This window comes from Crocuta crocuta, unplaced genomic scaffold, assembly GCF_008692635.1.
Source record: "Crocuta crocuta isolate KB4526 unplaced genomic scaffold, BGI_CrCroc_1.0 scaffold124, whole genome shotgun sequence".
Taxonomy (NCBI): Eukaryota; Metazoa; Chordata; class Mammalia; order Carnivora; family Hyaenidae; genus Crocuta; species Crocuta crocuta.
This window is the reverse complement of record NW_027551573.1, coordinates 10,972,681-10,993,808: the sequence shown is the minus strand read 5'-3', so window position 1 is coordinate 10,993,808 and position 21,128 is coordinate 10,972,681. Positions and strand designations below refer to the sequence as shown.

The 21,128-nt window shown below is 36.8% G+C and overlaps 1 protein-coding gene across 5 annotated transcripts in view; it reads right to left on the bottom strand.

Annotated features, from left to right (window-relative positions):
* NETO2 (neuropilin and tolloid like 2) overlaps positions 1–21,084 on the bottom strand; it is a 59,952-nt gene extending 38,868 nt beyond the window's left edge. For 2 of the 5 annotated variants that reach the window (XM_077751404.1, XM_077751408.1), the window contains exons 1-6: positions 20,975–21,084; positions 9,578–9,634; positions 6,701–6,841; positions 5,802–6,050; positions 1,174–1,218; positions 965–1,092 (exon numbers count right to left, since the gene is read on the bottom strand). In XM_077751404.1, the coding sequence (XP_077607530.1) occupies positions 965–1,092; positions 1,174–1,218; positions 5,802–6,050; positions 6,701–6,841; positions 9,578–9,634; positions 20,975–21,008 (654 nt within the window). In that variant the 5' untranslated portion in view covers positions 21,009–21,084. The remainder of the gene's footprint in view (positions 1–964; positions 1,093–1,173; positions 1,219–5,801; positions 6,051–6,700; positions 6,842–9,577; positions 9,635–20,974) is intronic. The other 3 variants (XM_077751405.1, XM_077751406.1, XM_077751407.1) reach the window with 3 other exon arrangements.
* Between the last annotated feature and the right edge of the window lie 44 nt (positions 21,085–21,128).

The window sequence follows — 21,128 nt, the reverse complement described above, 5'->3', positions numbered from 1 at the left end:
AATCTCAATCTGTCAGAGTTATTTAAAAACATCCTTCCCAGTGGTACTTTCCTATCACAGGCTACATCATTAGCAGAGGACAGCATGGAAAGAACACAGAGCTAAGACTCACTATATTTGTGTTTTGGTTTTGACACTGCTATGACCAACTCTGACAACTCTGAGAAGACACTTTGACCTCTTGTGGTCCATTTTTCCTCCTTATAACATTTTTCTAAGAATCTATGATTGTATGGATCAACACTTGCACTCTCCACTTAGGAATACACAGATTTTTTTTTTTCTTTCTACTATAGAATTTTATTTTTGGATATTTTTCAGTAAATAAATGTATTACATTTTGATCACAGGCTATCTCAATTTTTTTCTTAATTTACAAAATGTGTTTTCAAGGGACATGCCCCCAGTACTTCTGAATCCTTTTCATTAGAATTTGGCTCAACATTTTTTTCTGCATCATTCAGAGGATGTAGGCCCCCAATCAGGGCAAGAAACATGTCTACATGTCTTAATCCTTAACTCTAGCTGAGTACAGAATGTAATTGATACAGTTGGCTGCCTACTAAGTAGGAATTTACCCCTTTCTTTTTTTTTTTTTTTTACAAATAGTTTATTGTCAAATTAGTTTCCACATAACACTCAGTGCTCATCCCCACAAATGTCCTCCTCCAAGCCCATCCCCCCCCTCCCCCCCACATCCATCAGTCCTCAGTTTTTGTCAGCAGGAATACACAGATTTTAAGAATCTCAAAATTTGTGTGATATTCCTGAATTTATATTGTAGTTTACTTAACTATAATAATGCTGAGATCTTAGGTGCCCAATCTGATTGAAATGATATTAATTTTTAAAAAGTTTTAGTATCAGTTTATACAACAATAAGTTATCTGCAAGAATCAAAAAATATATTATGCAATTCAATGTCTTATGTTATTTTCTAAAGTGACTCAATACATAACAATACCTTGGCTTTTGGAGTAGCTTTAATTGTCCATATGCAATCAACTGCTTGGCCAGGTTTTGTTTTTTCTTCTTGTTCTACCTGACTAGAACGCACTATTCCATCAGCTCCCGAGAGTTCAAACTGGCAATCTAGAAAGAAAAGTTGAATGATGCTCAAAGGAAAACAAGACTAATCAAATGCCACAAGGAAAAAGAGGGGATATACTAAACCTGGGATGGGATTTAAAATACCTCCTAGGTAAGTAAAGTCTGGATCTGTAACAGAAAAAAGAAGAAAGTCATTGGCATTGAGATAGTTTAGAGTTACTTTAAGGCTTAATATCTTAAGTTCTATCTAATGCTACATTTAACAGAAAAACAAGAGAAAGCTTTCATCGGTGTAGACTACAGATCAGTGTTTTTTTTTTTTTTCTGGGCATGCTTATGTGTTTGTTTATAGTATCAATGTTTTTTTTTTTTAAATTTTTAAAATGTTTTATTTATTTCTAGGAGAGAGAGATAGAGAGACAGCGTGAGCAGGGGAGGGCAGAGAGAGAGGGAGTCACAGACTCTGAAACAGGCTCCAGGCTCTGAGCTGGCAGTCAGCACAGAGCCCGACGCGGGGCTTGAACCCACGAACCGCGAGATCATGACCTAAGCGAAAGTCGCACGCTTAACCGACTAAGCCACCCAGGCGCCCCTGTTTTTTTTTTTAATGCTAATATTTATACTTCTGATCCCATCATGAATAACTTATTTATGGAACTGAAAACTCAGAACTCTGTCAACTGCAATAGCTAGCCCACTAATGGATGAATGAATAAACAAAATGTAATATATACAACACAATGGAGTATATATTCAGCCTAACAAAGAAATGAAATTGCGACACACACTACAACATGGATGAACCTTGAGGATCCTAAATTAGTCAAATTCAACACAATGGAGTATATATTCAGCCTAACAAAGAAATGAAATTGCGACACACACTACAACATGGATGAACCTTGAGGATCCTAAATTAGTCAAATTCATAGAGACAGTAAGTACCAGAAGCTGGAGGAAAGGGGAAATGGGCAGTTAGTGTTTAATGGATAGAGTTTCAGCCTGGGTTAACAAAAACGTTCTGGAAATGGATAGTGGTGACCATTGCACAACATTGTAATAAATGTACTTGACATGTGCACTTACAGAGGATTAAAGTGGTGAGTTTTATATGTTTTTTAATTCAACACAGACACAAAGTAGCAGCTAGTGGGCTGTGTTTTCAAAACGGCAGGAAAAAATGACTAGCTGATATACAGGGTTTTCTGCCCTATGAAGTAGTTCACAGATGACTGAGAACTAATAGTTTAGGTCAAATAACTGATTAAAGTTAATTGGTCAGGTATTTGTTTTTATGAACTAAACCAATTAACTGAAGTAATGATATATTTTGGTGTCAAAAAGACTTAAAAATCTTAAATATGAATCAGATCTTCCCAAACTGGTTTAGACTACCTGAAAGAAAAAATAGACATCAAAAACAACGCTCTTAATTGAATATTTTTAAATATTAAAATCAGGCTTTTTAATATGTAAAGATTCTTACTTTGAAGAAAAGTTGCTCTTTTTGTATTAGTTTGTATTATGAGAGCAATTTTATATGGATTATGGCTAAAATATAGACAAATTAGAAGAAAATGCTTAGGATTTCTAGACTATATTACCTTACATTTGCATTTTATAGTACTTCAGAGTTTCTACATACATTATGCTAATTATAGCAACATCAGGAAAACTACGTAATATTCCATTTTATAGATGAGGAAACTGAATGCGAGAGATGTTGATCTTCTTAGACCGTATTTATAATGGCAAAGCCAGGACTAGATTGCAATTCTCCACACAATTTTTCTTACTCTACCACCATATTGCCTTTATATTATGGGTAAGGATGCCACAGTTTTACCATTAAAAGAAAAAAAATCAAAATAAATAGACAACGCATAATTGGCTAATTATGGCCATGTCTAGTTATTTAAAATTATATTTATAAAATAAATTTTTCTTTAGGGATCAATAGAATCAAGAAGATGACTACTACTAAAAGTGAGAAACTGGTATATTTTAAATGGAATTCTCTAAGTTATTGGTGGTATTTGCTGAGGCAGAGGGTTCTTACTGGATTGCTACTTCCTGCAAGTAACTGGGATAATTCTGAAAATTTTAATGCAATACTGATCAAATCCTAGAATTCTTGCCTACACACGAAAAAACTGATTCATTTGGCAGGTAATTCCTATGACTTTTTACTCCAATGCTGTTTAATTAAATTTGTCTTTGACATTTCTCTGCAAAAGGGCTGAAATGTCTTTGTCTGCTTTCAGCAAGGTTGACTCAGTTTATTAAGTTAAAAAAGGAAAGTCTGAGATGTATACTCAAGCTAAAAGTTTCCTCCCTACTTTTTTTCAATATGGAAACTATGCATAAAGTATCTGGAATAAAAAACAATTTTAATAAGAATTGAACACCCAGTTAAATACAATAAACTGTGATTGAAATAGGTTTTGCAGGCTATTTAAAGATTCTGAGATATTTTAAACTAGCAATTTTTTCATTCTGGCAATTTGGTGTATATAGGTCCTATCTGAACTTTCAAATTAAGTTTGATAACTCTGTAATTATTTAAAATTTATTTTTATCATAGTAAAATATATATAACATATACATATATAACCATCACCCTCTCTACTTAAGCAAAAACTAAAAATACAAATTTTACTATGTTTCAGCAACTGTGCTCCTTGGTATTTACCTGAATGAGTGAAAATCTTGTCCATGAAAAGCCTGCATATGGATGTTTATAGCAGGTTTATTTGTAACTGCTAAAACTTGGAAGTAACCAAGGTATCTTTCAATAGAATGGATATACTATTGTACATCCATCACTATGAAATATTAGTCAAACTAAAAAGAAATGAGCTACCAAACCATGAAAAAACACGGAGGAAACATTAAGTACATATTACCATGTAAAAGAAGCCGATCTGAAAGGGCTATGTATTGTATAATTCCAACTATGACATTCTGGAAAGGACAAAACTATGTAGACAGTAAGATCAGTGCTTGCCAAGAGATAGGGGGAGGAACGAATAGGTGAGGCACAGAGAATTTTTAGGGCAGTGGAATTATGTGGTATGATCCTGTAATGGTAGACACACATCGTCATACATTTGTCTAAAAACAGAGAACACACAACACCAAGAGTCAACCTAATTAATGTAAACTATGGTCTCTGGGTGATGATGTGTCAGGGTGGGTTTACTGACTAAAACAAGTGGACCACTCAGGAGCAGGATATTGATTTTGGAGACAGCTGTGTTTGTGTGGGGTTGGAGGTATATGGTGACTCTGTACTTTTGCTTAGTTTTGCTGGGAACCTAAAACTGTCCTAAAAAATAAAGTCTAAAGATAAATATTACTTTCTAAAAATGTTATCCTTTTGGCACTGAGAACATAAATACTAAAACAAAGCTTAAAAATTCCCATAATGTTTACTGACAAGAAAAAAAAGTTGATTATATTGTTCAGGCAAAAAAAGCAGGTAATACGGTAATATGGTCTCAATCATGTAAGACAAAATAAAGAGATACAGAAAAATATCTGATACATACCAAATTGTTAACAGTGGTTTTTTATATAGAGGATGGTAAGATTATGGAGATTTTCTTTTCATTTGAATATATGAGTTTTCTAATTAACAAATTACTTACATGAAAACATAAAAGCAAGAAGATTATATAATTGATAAGTTACTTTTTCGTCATTTCATTCTCTAAGGTATTTGAAGACAGGAGCAATAACTTGTAGATCTTTGTGTTTCTACATTAGGAGGGATATGCATGGTTTTACACCAGAGAGGCCTTGCAATTCTCAGTGTTCATACATAACACAGGGTAGGGGAGATGGGTGGAGTGGGCTGAATGGAGATGCTAATTCGAATTCTCAGAACCTGATATTACTTTATGTGGTAAAAAAAAAAAAAAAAAAAAGTTGAATATTACATTACAAGACAAAAGATGTGACTAAGTTATGGATTTTGAGAATAGAAGGTGATGTGAAGATGGAGGCAGGGACTGGAGTGATGTGGCCAGAGATCCAGGAATGCCGGGGAAGGCCCCAGAAGCTACAAGAGGCGAGGAATAGATTGTACCCTAGGGTTCCCAGAAGAAAGGTGGCCTTGCTGGGTTTTCTGCCCTCCAGAACTCAAGAGAATAAAATTCCGCTGTTTTCAGCTGCTAAATTTGTAGTTAATTAGTTAAGGCAGCCTTAGGAAACTAATACATCAAGTATTCCCATTTTACAAACAGCAACCGTCAGGCACAACTGTGCCTAATAGTGTTACAGCTATTAGGTAGCAGAAAGGATTTAAACCCAGATCTTTCACCTCCAAGTGCAGAGCAGTATTTTTTCTAATGCTTAATATTCTCTAGAGACTACTTATTCAAATGAATGGTTGATTCAATCATTTCAATGGAAAAAGCTGCGAAAATAATTTTTGGTAAGGATTGTGAAAATAAGACAATTTGCTAAATTATTTTTTAAAGTGTATTTATCTTGATTTTTTTTTACCCTTGAGAAACACTATAAAACAAAGAAATTTAAGAAAAATGTGATACCATCTATGAAATGCTTCAAATTCAAGTGATACTGCTCTATTTCCAATTTTTGGGTTTATTTATTCACAGAGTGATTTCCCATTGGCCTTGCTAATTTCTTTAAAACCTTGATTTGATTAACTTGACTAAATTCTCTTTTATAGACATAAGATTCTGAAACCAGAGTGAGACCCACTGACAAGATAACTTCCTTACCTGGAATAAATGAATATTTTGCTCGAAATCCCAGTCCTTCAAGTTCTTCATCAGAACTAAACTTAATCCACATAAACCTCCCCGTTGATCTAATTAGTGGAGGGCTTTTCACACCACAGTATCGATCTATAAGTGGAGAGAAACCAAATGGCCCATCTCGAACTTCCAAGTGGTCAAACCGACATTCAAATGATGGTTCTATATAATAATGTTCATCAAAAGTCAACTCTATTCTTTGACGTGGAGCAGCTAGAAAATAAGAACAAGTGAATCAGGGCAACACAAACAAAGAAAAGTAATAAATGTCCTGACAAAATGGGAAGAGCAACACAACTGCTTGGTTCCTGTTTCACAGAGGAGAAGCATAATGAGGATTGTTATATATAAAATTCATAATTGATGTTATATTTTATATCAATAGTAGCAATGCTACTGTGTAGAACTACCATCATCTTTCCCTTTGCCATATGCTGTTCATTAAATGAATTAAATGTATTTAATTAATTAGAATTAGAGTAGAAAAGCTAATGCTTAGTTCATGAGATACAATATATAATAAATAGAACAACAGAAGAAATGAAAAGAATTAATATAACTATGGACATAATTTGCATAAAGCATAATAAGAGATGCCAGTAATTTTAAGTCATAACCAACGCATCTGGTTGAATTATATTTTAAGAGATTCAAAATTCCCATAACATTTCAATTTTGTAATTGTTAATGTATTAATGTTACTGCATTTGTTAATGTGTTCAATACTCAAATATTTATAATTACTAGAGTTTAATTCAAATATGTTTTCAAATTTTGTTCAAACTGGCTTAAACTGGGCATCTTACTTAGGTTTATAAAAAAGTAAAAACTCATCCATTAAAAGATAGAAATTGGTCAAATACCTTCCAAAATGTAGATACACTCCTTGTTTGGTGGATAAGAGTCAGGATAATTTGGTGAAGCAAAATGACCTCCATTGCTGGTTCGAACCCAAATGCCACACTGGGTTGCAGGAATATGCTTGATTCCAATATTTTGTCCATCTTAGGGAAAAACCACATTTAAAACACGAATTATAGCTAAAGAGAATAGTATTCTCTTTTCCCCACAATTTAACCACACAATTGTTCATCCTATGTTACACATATACTGTATATAATTTTGCAAGAACTGCCACCAAGTTTAGCACAACAAATTGAATACAATGAAGTGAGAGAAAGGTAAGATTGTACGCTGTGCTGGTGGGAAGAACTTGCTGCTAGAGGACAAGTTTGCCCTGTAGGAGAGCAGGGAAATAAAATGCTTAGATTTTACAAGGGCAAAACTGTGTGGGAGAATCTGATAAATCAGTACAACTCTATAAAATTCAATTCTGACATAAAAATAAAAGGATCCCAGGGGTTTATCTCTACTATGGTACCTCTATATTTAGTTTAACACAGAAGCCAAATAGGATCCAAAGATTGCAAAGGATTTTAGTTAAAGGCTATAGATTAAACACATGCATTTAGTTCTCTCTCTTCAAACTCCACTTAACAGTAAAGGATGTTTTAAGGGCATAAATAAACCCTTAAAGAGGTAAGGACATAGGTGTAATAACAGCTGGAAGCACTTGGTATCTCTGGAAGAGGAGAGGGGATAATGGGTGGTGGTGGAATTGTGCTTTTTAAAAACACGAGGCTTGGGTAAAAGTCTATTTAGAATCAATCTAATGTCTAATACTCTCCCCTACTTCACAAATCTAGGTAGCTGCTACTCTATCACCACAACAGAAAATGAGATTATTTCTTTGCTGATGATAAAAGCAGGGTTACTGGATCAGAAGGCACCAGGAACAACTGAGGGTCACAAGACCAGCTTGCAAACAAGGAGACCCAGGAATGTTAACACAATGGATGGCATTCCCAGCCTCACCCCCCACTCAACTCCCTTAAAGCCTCTAAGCAGGAAATGGAAGGCTTCCTCCCTGGGAACTCTAAACAGTCCAAAAAAATCAAGACCCAGGAATGCAGACTCAGGAATTCCCCAGTGTTGGGTCACTCACCAGTGAGGGCCACAGTTAACAAGTCCTTTCTACACTTGCAGACAGCTAATGATCAGATTTTAGTGCTCTTCTCATAAATGAGTGGACACTCAGGGATCACCCGATATTTGAGAAAAGCCTCTAATATGAAAAATGAATAAAAAAGAAAGCAAAGCTGAGGAAACAAAGATTATGTAAAACAAAACAAACAAAAACACACACACACACAAAACCTAAACAAAACTACCATTTGATGTCCTTAAAGAAAGACAGTGTATCTATAAAATAAGAACAAGAATACTTTAAGAATATTTGGAAAACAAAAAGCTTCTAAAAATAGAAGAAGTTAAAAATTAATGAAAAGTTTAAAGAAGAGTGCTACAAATGGCCTGTGGCCTGCTCCTGTAAATAAAGTTTACAATGGAAAACATCCTTGTCTACTCACATGCCTACCGTCCATAGCTACTTTCGCACTACAAGAGCAAAAGTGAGTAGTTGCTCCTGAGACTGTAAGGTTGTAAAGTTTTAAATATTAACTATCTGGCCCTTAAAAAAAAAAAGTTTTCTAGTTCCAGGTTTAGAGGATAAAGTTGAGGAAGTCTCAATAGAGACTACTCAGAAGAAAACAGAGTAGAAAGACAGCTGGAAAATAGAAAATAATAACAAAAACATACCCCATAGCCAAAGAGAAGTTTCTTAAAGATAGAACAGAAACAAATAGAGAAAGGGAATTTAAGAAATTAAAGGTGCCAAGCTGGCTCAGTCAGTAGAGCATGCAGCTCTTGATCCTGGGGTTGGGAGTTTAAGTTCCATGCTGAGTATAGAGATTACTTAAAAAAAAAAAATCTTAAAAAAATTTAAACAAGGGAAAAAGGAACTCAAAATTTCCTAAAGTAAAAGACAAAAATTTTATATGGATAAGCTTCATGAGTGACTTAATGTAAATTCTGAATACAGGGGTGACCAGAATTATGACACAATTACACTGAGACAGGTGGTACAGAAGGAAAGTAATAGAACACTTGTATATAGTAGGGGGGTAGAAAATGCATGAAAGAGCTAAGTTCTCATCTTCTGTGGTGGAAAATCATTATCTAATACCTAAAATTAACAGTATAACATATTATTTAGTAATATGCAGCGAAATTCCAAAAGATTCAGCTAAAATACTGGTTATCTCCATGGAGAAGGAAGTAGAGTAGCACAGGATGGAGGACTGCTTTTTCATACTTAACTTTTTGAATGCTTTGATTTTTGTCACATGTATGTATAACTTAGATGAAAAGAAAAAGTAAATAAGAAAGTGTACTATAAACCCTGGCATGAAAATCTGGTTCAAAAATCATACTAGCTTATCTTCTTTCTTTAACAAGGACAATCAGAACAGGTCACAGGGCTTTGAATAAGATACTGATGGAAACATTTCATTTGTCTACATTGAAATAAGGGATTTTTATTTTTGCTGAGTGATAAGCATGAATCTCATTTGATTTCTGGATATAATCCATAGTGTGCGAGGAACCACTAGTGATGCCAATTTAAAAAATTTATCAGGGCAAGACTTTATGTTGACAATTTGCTCTAGTTAACTGCAGCTGAACCCAGTTAAATTGAGGCTGATAGGTTGACAGAGAGCCTTAGGTCATTGGAACACCCCAGAGGGATTATGGAAATAGTATTCAAAAGTTGCAATCCTTTCCAATAAGCCATCCCACTGTCCTGAATAAGTGGTAAGTTATCACTATAAGTACTTTACCTTGGGTCTTTTGGGCCACAGCAATCCCTTCGACTACAAGTATTGTTATTAACAACACTAGAGAAATGATAGAAAAGAAAAGTTAAAAAAATGAATCCATATCTTACGAAATTTGTAAGGGAAATCAGATGATAAAGATTAATCAAGACCCTCTTTCTAACATTCATTCTCAAGATTTTTAAGGTCTAAATGTTATGTTCTGGTTTACTGTTTGACAGTTAAGACAACCCAAGAAAAAACACAATTGATACTGTACTCATTTATACAAACAGTAATAGTGTATGACATTTATAGCATTCTTCAATTTATGATAGATTAAAAACAGTTTTTTGCAACAAACTTTGTTTGCCCCAATTTATATTCACTGTATAGTACTATAGTGTATATACTTATTGTACTTCATCTCAAAGGGTTTACATGCATTCTATGGCTGGCTCTGCAATGTATTATACCAGTGAAAGTTCAATTAGTGATTGTGAGGGCACTTATAATTAAGATGGAAGTAAGGGGGCAGCAGTCTTCCAGAAATCAATTCAAGACATTTTATAGCTGTACATAACTATCCTGTGTCCTGTGTTACAAAAGCCAGCATATTTAGAAAATGAAGCTTTTCCCCCTGGGTCTAACATGTCTGAGACCCAGTCAATAACATACTGAATTGTTTTGTGAATATATGAATTTTGATGATTCTTTTATACATTTTATTTTTATGAATGGTGCATGGATAGCTTTCACTGTCCCTTTCAATGGAAAGCTCACTTGCCTCAAAGTGCTGTGTGAACTGGAATTTTTATTATTCATTTAGTCAGTAAGCACTTAAAGAGCACCTTCTGTCAAGGACAGTAGACACCAAGGTACACAGATGTTGGGGGAGAAATACGGCAAAATATTTAAGGGTATGGACATTATGAGTTTGGTGGATCCAGGCTGGGGTTCAAGTTTTGCTGTGTACAAGCTGTGAGGCCTTTTTAACTCAGTTTACTTATTTGTAAAATGGGGATGTTGTACAAGTAGCACCAACCTCACAGGGTTGTTGTGAAGATTAAATGAGATGATGCATGTAGCACTGGTTATATGCTAGGCACTTTGCTACACAAATGATAGACAAGAAACTACCATCCTTAAGGAGTCAATCTATTGTAATGACAATTTAAGGTGACAATACAAGGTGAAAATAAGTTTAACAGGAGTTATGCAGAAAGCATAATGGAAGAAGGGATGGGAACCATTCATTCTGCTGAGGGTGAAGAGGAATAAAATGAGGAAAATTTCAGAAATATTCTATTTGGACCCTGGATAAAGAAACAGCTTAGACAAAACCATGGGTGAGCACTTGCTTATGGCAGGTCAGCAAACTCTGAGTACGATACTAGGATGAGCATGTGGAGGGGACCAGTGGTGTATCAGGTGACAAATAGTAGAATGGTAGTCAGAAGTCCAAAGTACTTTTGGAGAAGTCATTGTGGATTTTTAAACTAGAGGGTGACATTACCACATCTGTGTTTTCGGCGAATAATCCTGATGGTTGTGTGAAGTGTAAATTTTTAAAGAGAAAGGAGAATAATATTCAAAATGGAAGCAAAGATGATGAGAGCTCTAAGCAGAGCAGTGGTAGCGGATATGGAAAGGAGGAGAGAATTTATAGCAGGATTCAAATATTGAGTTAATTGCAATTGGTGACTTACAGGTTAAAAGCAGTGAGACAGATGAGGGCATTGAATAGTTTGCTACTTAAGTGACTGGTAGATGGTCACAGAATAGAATACAATGAGTACTACCCAAGTCACCAATGTAAAAAGATAATTCCTGACATTCAGTTGTTTACATCTTAAAATCTAATTGCTGACATCTTCATCTTTAGTTTCCTATATGCTTGCTGATCTTTGTCTCCTCTGTCTTCTTTCAACACCTTTAGTTTCCTCTTCCCTTTCTTTCGTGGCTAGTAGTGCTGAAGACCTGTTATGTAGGAACAATCCTTCCTTCAAACCCTTCACAACTTTGCACTAGATCAGAGTTTGAGGAACGGAAAATTGAAACTTTTTTTTTTTTAAATAGAATATTTATAATCAAAAAGAAAAACCTAGGGTGATATTAGGTATCTGACAATTCAGCAAACAACACATCCATTTGTATCAATTTGTATCTTATTAGAGGACACTACTTCCCAAGGTGCAGCATTCAGATGATATACATCTGATCAAAATTTTGTGCTCAGTATACCTTTCCTCCCAAATCATAGACATAACAACTTACTAGTCCTCACATTTATAATTCACAGTATGTAAGTAACGCAAAGCCAGGCAGAAGGGCTAGTAAGGAAACAACAAACTGAATCCGGGAGAGCAACAGTAAACCTACTGCAAAAGGATGACTCTGACAGTGAAATTACATAATGACCAATAAAATTTGGCTACGTAAAATACGGGATTTAAGAAATTCAGTGTAATTAAGGCAGATCATTTTAAAAATAAAATTATAAGGCCAAATAGACCTATTATTTTTTTCACTCTATTTAGAGGGTTGCTCACAATTTTCTTTTTCCACAAAACCTTAAAAAAAACGATTCACAATTTAATAAACCAAATGAGCTATGCTACTGAACAAAAAAATGATACATAAGGAATACAGTGAATCTGCACAACTGGATAGAAATATTTAGTGACACAGTGTCACAGTTTAGTGACTATTAATCATTCTAAATTCTATACCATAATAAACAGTTTCCTCCCAGGTGTATAACAAGATCTTTGCAAATTGCTTATTATAACCAGACTGGGATATTAAAACAAACTCCATTAATGCCAAACACTGGAATTATTTAGTATAAGAAGTTCTGTCTTTAGCCCCAACTATGTGCCACTGTTCCCTTCTTCTCACCAAAAGGATCGATAATTTCTCAAATTCTAAAATACCACACACTTCAAATTAAAAGATAATGTATTCAAGAAGGCACTAATTCATTAAGGTAGATATCCATGCCAAATAAAAATTCTAAACTCCTTAACCATACAGTTTAATTATATAAAGAAGTGCTTGTGATTTGATGCTTAAAAGAGAGAGTGCCCATTATTATGACCATACCTCTAGTTCTGGAGTCTAGTTGAGGCCTTCTAATAATGTGTGTACAGACCGGACTTAAAAATGAAGACGTAAATGATAAAGACAGGTGCTATTCAAGGTGTTAAATAACAGTACTCAATGCTATTCCTTTTACTTTGAATCACTGTGGTATTAGCTCTATGCAGAGTCTTCTCCCCAAGCCTTCCAGTTTAAAGGCCTTACCCTGCACTATAAAAATCAAAATCAAGTTTATTCTTTCCACTGTTACTTAACACTGGAAACTCTGGCCAATGCAATATTGGAAAGGAGACAAAATTATTATTTATAGATAATGTTATTTAAAACCTAGAGGTCCCAAGAGAATTACTTGGAAATTATTATACCTATTAAAAGAAGAAAGTAAGACTAAAACAAACAGATAAGTAAATAAATGTAATACAATTGAGAAACAATAGGTTTTGGATAATAAAACAATGTGAAGGTAACAATTCTTCCCAATAAGTTATATATTTAATGTTTTAATCAAAATCTTGGTTTTCTGGAGGACTTAAAATGTTGCTGATACTCATCTTGAAAGCTTTTTTATAGTGCCCAAGAAAAAGTAAAAAAATAAAAAGACATAAAATACATAAAAATAACATATAGTTATTGTAAAGCTATAGTAATTCGAAATGTAGCAATGGTACAGGAAGAAATAGATAATCTGTCAACAAAGCTATCCAGCCCTCACTGTATTACAGGCAGTGGGTCAGTCACTGAGGCTACAGCAGTGAAGCAAGCAGCCCTGGTCCTTATTTTCAAGGAGCTTAAAGATAAGGGCGCCTGGGTGGCTCAGTTGGTTGAGAGTCCGGCTTCAGCTCAGGTCATGATCTCACGGTTCGTGGGTTTGAGCCCTGTGTCAGGCTCTGTGCTGACAGCCAACTCAGAGCCTGGAGCCTGTTTCAGATTCTGTGTCTCCCTCTCTCTCTCTGGCCCTCCCCTACCCTCCCTCACGCTCTCTCTCTCTCAAAAATAAATAAAAAGGGGTGCCTGGGTGGCTCAGTTGGTTGAGCATCAGACTTTGGCTCTGGTCATGATCTCACGGTTCGTGGGTTTGAGCCCTGTGTAAGGCTCTGTGCTGACAGCTCAGAGCCTGGAGCCTGTCTTCAGATTCTGTGTCTCCCTCTTTCTCTGACCCTCCCCTGCTCACACTGTCTCTCTCACAAAAATAAATAAAACATAAATAAATAAATACATTAAGAGGAGTTTAAAGATAAGAAGATGGAAGAAAAATACTCCAGAAACAGACATATATATCCCAGAATTTACTGTATGTATGGTATTTGAAACTCTCAGTGAAATAATTCTGGGATAACTTGTTAGTTATTTAAAAAAAAAAAAAAAAAAGAAGTATTTCTGTACCTTCAAGCTAAATAGAAAAATAAATACCAGATTGAAAAAACAAAAAGGTGAATTGTGTATGTATACTTTTGGGTGGAGAACACCTTCATTTGCTAAAAATAAATAAAAACTACAAATAACTGAGAAAAAAAGATTATGTCATCAGAAAAATGTGCCAAAACCCAAAACAATGCAGGGCATCTGAGCAGCTCAGTCAATTGAATGTCTGACTCTTGATTTCAGCTCAGGTCATGATCCAGGGTCATGGGATTGAGTCCTGACTCAGGCTCTGTGCTGAGCATGGAGTGGAGCCTGCGTAAGTTCTCTCTGTCTGTCTGTCTGTCTGTCTGTCTCTCTCTCTCTCCCCCTCCCTCCCTCTCCCTCTCCCTCCCTTTCTCTCCTCCTCTGCCCCTCTCCCCAGCTTGCATGTACACTTCTCAAATACATTTTTAAAAATGCATAAATTTAGCCTAATATAAAAAAAATGCAGATTCTACTGTTGGTCAGGATATAGAAAACTGACATACACTGTCACTGCATTGTACACTGGCATACCTTTTTGGAGGTTAATCTGGTAGTAATGTAATACCAGTTTAAAAATGCACAAATCCCACCCAGCAAGTCTACTTCCAGGTATAAGAACTGAATCAGTCACTGGGACAGTAGTGTGCAGTGTAACAGATAATCACCCAGAGAGCTTATTAAAACACAGGTCTTGGTGGTGGTGGTGGGGGGGTTACTTCCAGAGATTTTGACCCAGTAGGTCTGGCCTGAGAACCTGCATCTTAACACATAAGTTCCCCATTGATGCCAAACGCTTCTGGCCCTGGGACCATACTTTGCAGACCAACTACTACAGTAAGAGAATGATGGTATACTGTAAGAAGTGGAAAGGGGCTGTCCATTTTCTCCACTGGTAATGACAAGGGCAAGTTTGAGTATGACAGGGTTGGGGACTAGCAAAAAGGAGTTGATGAGTTGGCTTTGGAAATGCTGCTGAATGCTCTGCTACCTATTTCATAATGTTCCTGCAATACTTCTGGTTTCTGAACCTCTGCACTTGCCATGGACCTCCCTTTGCTTTCACTAAATACCTCTGCACTATTTAAAACATGCATTTTCTAAGCACTTTTACATTTAATTGTGTTTGATACCATTCAGATGTTTTACATCTGTGACTATTTAACAGTTCTCAATCTCTGCCTGGTTTTCTTTTACTGATTCTGCGCACAGTTTACACAACACAGAATGTATTTTTGCCAAGTATACAAACTATGGAGTAGTCAAGGGCTAGAGTGAAGGCTATACCATTACTAGGGACCTGAGCTTCTTCTATCTTATTGTTCAATTGTAGAGGATTTTAATTCCAAGTTCATTTTATGGTCCAATATGAATGCCAGAGTGCCAGCCATTATATGTTCATTACAGCTACTCACTCCTGTGTTAGAGTCAGCAAAAATGAACAAACGATATAGGACATTCCTCCTTCCTTCAAAAGACATTTGCGCAGAATCTACAATGATCTCAAAATAAAAATTTTAACTGAACAAAAAATCTACCACTTTCCCAAAGTTGCACACACATTTAATTGGCCAGACTTAGTCATGTGGCCGTACCTAACCCTGAGGAAAGCTGGAAAATCTAGTTTTTCTGTTGGGCGGTCATGGACTTAATTAAAATTCAGAGAATTATTCAAGTATAAAATGGATGTTGGAAGACAACCAGCTATTCCTGCCACAGTCCCCTAGTCTAGTCTGTACTCAGCAGCCAGTAATCCTTTCAAGACATAAACCAGATCATATCACACCCTTTCATAAAATCTTGCAATACAGTCTCATTACATTTAGAATAAATTCATACTCTTTACTCTGACTTCAGAGGTCCTACATGATCTAGCACCTGACCTGTTGATTGCTACCAATGGCTACAACGACCTTCTTTTCATTACTTCTACACACCAAGCTAATTCTTGCATTAGGGACTAGTTTCTTCTTTTTGCCTAGAATCTCTCTGCATGGCTGGGTTCTTCTGGTCATTTAGATTTTGTGACTGACTTCTAAAGAAGCTCTATATTTTCTCCTTCATCCTATTTTATTATATAACTATTTTAATTATTTATATTACTTAGTATATTTAGTATTTTCTTGCTTATTTACTATTTGTCTCTTCTTACTAGAAAGAGGAGCCTTGTCTGATTCACTGATGCCTCTTTAGTGACTAGAAGACTGCCTGGCCCACAATAGCATTCAATAAAAATTAGATGACTACATGAAATGACTAAGCATGATCCTGATTATGTTTTTTGGGGGGACTATAGAATATAGTACAGAGATCCCTGCATTAACAAATTAAGCAGCACACATCTTGGTTAAAAATAATCATATAGATGACCCACCTTCTTTAATTTGAGCATAGATCAAGAAACAGGAAAAAATTATTTTTCTTTTCAGATATCTAGTCACTACTCTTACTTTCCTTAAGCTGGCTCAATTTACCTCTGTTAGTTATTGTACGTGACTCTGGATGAGAGTCCACATGCTACTTAAGGTAGTAGTAACTTGTTTTCAATAAACTATGTTCTACAGGACATAGTATCCAAATTTATTCAAACTCAATTTTACATATTAGTTAAGAAAGAAGACAGATTAGGGCATCAGAGTGGCTCAGTTGGCTAAGTGTCCGACTTTGGCTGAGTCATGAGTTCACAGTTCGTGAGTTTGAGCTCCATATCAGGCTCCATGCTGACAGCTCAGAGCCTGCTTCTGATTCTGTGTCTCCCTCTCTCCCTGCATTTTCCCCTTTGCACTCTCTCTCTCAAAAATAAATAAACATTAAAAATAGAAAAAAAAAAAAAGAAGATGGATCTTGGCAAACTTTGGGATCACTCCAGCCTACATATGCTAATCCCACTGCCAACCACTTTAAGAAAGAGTAACTGTAGCAGTACTTCCTTTCCTGCAGAATGTGACAACTTCCTCTCTGGCCAGATGCTTCGGAGACAGCAGTTTTGTTATCTTCTCATTTTATGGGAGTCTTCTTTAGACATCCACAGCAACTACCATCGTATTCTAATGTGACCAGATCACATTTTAAAGAGTGTGTGATAGGGGCGCCTGGGTGGCTTAGTCGGTTAAGCGTCCGACTTTCGCTTAGGTCATGATCTCGCGGTTCGTGGGTTCAGGCCCCGCGTCGGGCTCTGTGCTGACTGCCAGTTCAGTGCCTGAAGCCTGTTTCAGTCTGACTCCCTCTCTCTCTGCCCCTCCCCTGCTCACGCTGCCTCTCTCTCGCTCTCCTAGAAATAAATAAAAACATTAAAAAAAAAATTTTAAAGAGTGTGTGATATCTTCTCACCCACTAGTGCTGTAATTTCCAACATATTACTCTAGGCATATTTAAACCAACATGTTTTAATGTCATTTTGCCTAGGATGAACTGAACTTTCAGATTAGTATGCTGTAATTTTGTAAGTAATATAACAAATACATTAAAAAGTATCAGTTTTGGGGGACAACTCTGATGGGCCTTTGAGAGGGTAAGATCCCTCACCAGTTACAACAACCTTGCTCTGATCTTTGCTCTGATGTCGTTTAGTTTTTAAGTACCCCTTATAAGGGTTCCTTTGAGGTTGTTTTCCTGTTATGGAAAGGTTGGAAACCAGTGGGCTGGATAACATTTTTGGTTCCCCTTTCCAACTCAAAGACCATAATAACTGGGATCTCAATGATTCAGGGATACATTTTTTTAAAATGTCAACAATTACTGTGCAGGAGCATAAATTTAAAAATGAGACTGGGGAAAAATATTGCAGGAGACTGTGCTGAATAGGTAATAACCAAGAGGAGAACTTGGGATTGCTTTAAAACTTTAGATATGAACTTTACTTATAGTTTTTTTTTTTTCCCTATCTTATTCCATAAAGGACTGAAAGTGCTTTTGATTTGAACTTGTTTTATAAGGCACATGTGTCCATATTACAGGGCTGCATGTTTTTTCTAACAGGTGATTGTGGTTTTAAAACACAAATACACTGGATTCCAGTTTGAGGATTTACTATAATAAAACCAGTGTTTAGTCAGACTTTTCAGCATTAAAACATTTTCTTCAACTCCTGGGAGAAAAGCTGAAAAATTAATTTTTAACAAGACTGTGCTTAAAGACTTCACTATTAAAGGGACATATTTCTACTACTATACTGATTTTGGTATGGTTTACATTTTTGGATGAGGTGTAAGAATGAAAGACAGGAGTTAATTTTTGTCAGTCTCAGATAAGATTTTAAAAACACAGTGTTGTGGGATATTTATTATTTTAAAAATATAGCATAGATGGATATTTATGCTGTTACACAGTAAATTTAACCACAGTTTACACAGATTTAAATATAACAGACTCTAACAGTATTCTCCAGAAGTGTGCAGAGTGAATAAACAAGTAAAATACTGGTTTATAATATTAATGCAGTATTTTCATGTGACTATGATGTTTACTTAACTTTGACAGAAAGTTAAATCAAATTTTATAAGACCTGGAGTGATCATAAACAGTTAAAAGTGAACTATTCAGTTATAACAACATGTGAAAGATTTAAAAAGCCTAGTACAGTTATCCTTTTGTTCTCACTACTCAGAGTAAAACAAAAAGAATCAATGGCATCTTAAAGAAAATTACTTTCTACTTAAAATCTCACACACTCATTATGGATAATTTGTTTTAGTAGAAATTGACCATAATATTCCAAACAAGGCTTTAGGTAGGTAATATCTGTAATTATGCAAATATTAAAGAACTGCCTCTGATCAGAACCTCTTCAGTGTTGAAACAATTCACCTTGCAGAACACTTAAGGGCTGCTTTTAATGTCTTGATACACACAGTGAATGGCAGCAATCCAATATTTTTCCAAAAGATAATTTTTTAAATTAAAAGTGCCAATTTTTGTAAAGGTAACACACTCATTCCGTTAAAAAAATCAAGTGCTACAAATGGGGATGCAGTAAAATAGAAGTCTTCCCCTCACTCTGGTCTGTCTCCCAGATTCCCTTCTCAGAATCAACTTTTGATAATTTTTAGTCTTTCCAGACCAATTCCCCATCTTTACAAGTGTGTGTCTGTGTGCGTGTGTGCAGACTTAAAAAATAGCTTGTTTCATCTCTAGTAAGCCTATGACAACTTAGTTTGAATTTTAAAAATACTTCAATACTTCAGTGTGTAAAACTAGTATAGATTTTAGTGTACTTTAAAAAGAAAAGCCAGATACTACATTGTTTTTACTGTTAGCTCTGTCATCACCACAGAATCCTTTCCTGAAAGGTACAACAACTAAATACTTCACTACAGTGGCCAGAGAGGGCACTGTGTACCAATGACAAAGGCATACGCAGAAAAGCTACGAATCCTTTCACCATTCAGGAGGATGGGAAATTCTCTCCTATCCAGCTCATTTCCCTCAAGTTCAGCAGGTAGAGCAGTATAACAGGGCTAACTGATTCCTCTCCAGAGAGGCTACCCAGATGGACTGTCATGATGTTGATAACCTTAAGGTCATCAGAACAATGAAGCAAATTTGGATCATGAGCACTATCAGAAATCCTACTGTGCATATGTGATTTATTTTGAAAGAGTAAAACAGAATCTTAATTTCCAAGGAATAGCTACATAAATTACGATTTACAAATGGGAAAACTATATGAAATTAACCAGAGTTTTAAATTGTAACATAAGGAAGGAATCACTAAGAATTTATGGGGTGTTGTGAAATATTCACTAAGTAGAAAGTCCTAGGTTACCTTCGTACAAACTGTATCTAAAAGCATACAGTTGGGTAGTTAGGCATTTCAAATTAAACTGCTCAAATCTCAATTATTAGGAATGTCTGGAAAGCAGGTAATTTGTCCAATTAAAATTAAAAGCAAAATTGGACTGAATTTTCTAATAAACAAATTTGAGAAAAGTGTTCATATGGAATGGGAAGAAACACCCAACATTTGTCACTGTACAAATATCAGGACACAATAAGCTATATAACACACTGAAAATACAATACCTTAACTCCTTACCCAGGATGAAGAAGAATATTTCATAACATTACAAACGTACAGCTATTCAGTTTTCAATTTAAATCGGTAGGGAAAAAGGGGAGCCCTTTTTTTGGTGGTGATGTTTTCCTCTGACGACTGAAGAAAGGATTTATTCAGTCCGAGTTTCGGAAGCAACTTTGTATCACAATCTTAATTACCTATGTATATACATTTTAATCTAAAATAACAGCTCCAGGAAAATGCAAAGCAGCTACAGCACGTTTGAGAGCTTTGTGCACTTGGCTAGCCCACTGTTTTAATTCCCAGTACAACAAATCAGAAAGAACTACACGGCAGCGGCACGGCATTCCGAAGTCCCGGGAAGCGCCGGGGCGCGGCCGCAAGGAGCCGGCTCCGGGCCGGGCAGAGCCGGGTCGCGGCGCCCGCAGTGGTGCCGCAGCCTCCGCGGCCGCAGCAGGTGGGACCCGGCCCGGCCCTCAGGCCGTTCCGCCACCCGCCATCGCGGGGCATTTCGAGAGCCGCTCCGCGACGCCTCGGCTAGGGCTTTTATTGTTTGCGTGGAATGACTTCCTGTCATTAAATGCCGAAAACAGACCAGTCTTCGCCCCACTTACACGAACCCCACAACTTTGCAAAGCGATGCGAGGAATTCTAAGCAAGAGGCGCGAGGACACAGCTCGGAGGGCCCCGCCGGGCCGCCGCTTCCCAATCTCTCGTTTGCTCCTACCAGTGGCCCCGGAGGACACGCAGAGGGTGGGGGAGAGGCGCTCGGAGAGCAGGTCGATCCCCGGTGGGCGCGAGGGCTCGGCGGTCCGCGCGGACCAGACAAAGAGGCGCGTCGGACGCCCGGCTCTGGGGAGGCACCCGAAGACGCGGGTGTTGGCCCGCAGGGGGCGCCGTCCGCGGCCCCGGGCGCTTACCTTTGAGGACCGCGCAGAGCTGCTCCAGGGCCATATTCCCGAGCGGCCTGGAGCTTCGCAAGGTGCCGAGGCGGCGGCGAGGAGGCGGCGGCGGCGCTCACGGCCCGGTGCAGCGGCAGTCCCGCTCGGTCCCCATCGCCGGCCACCGGGATAA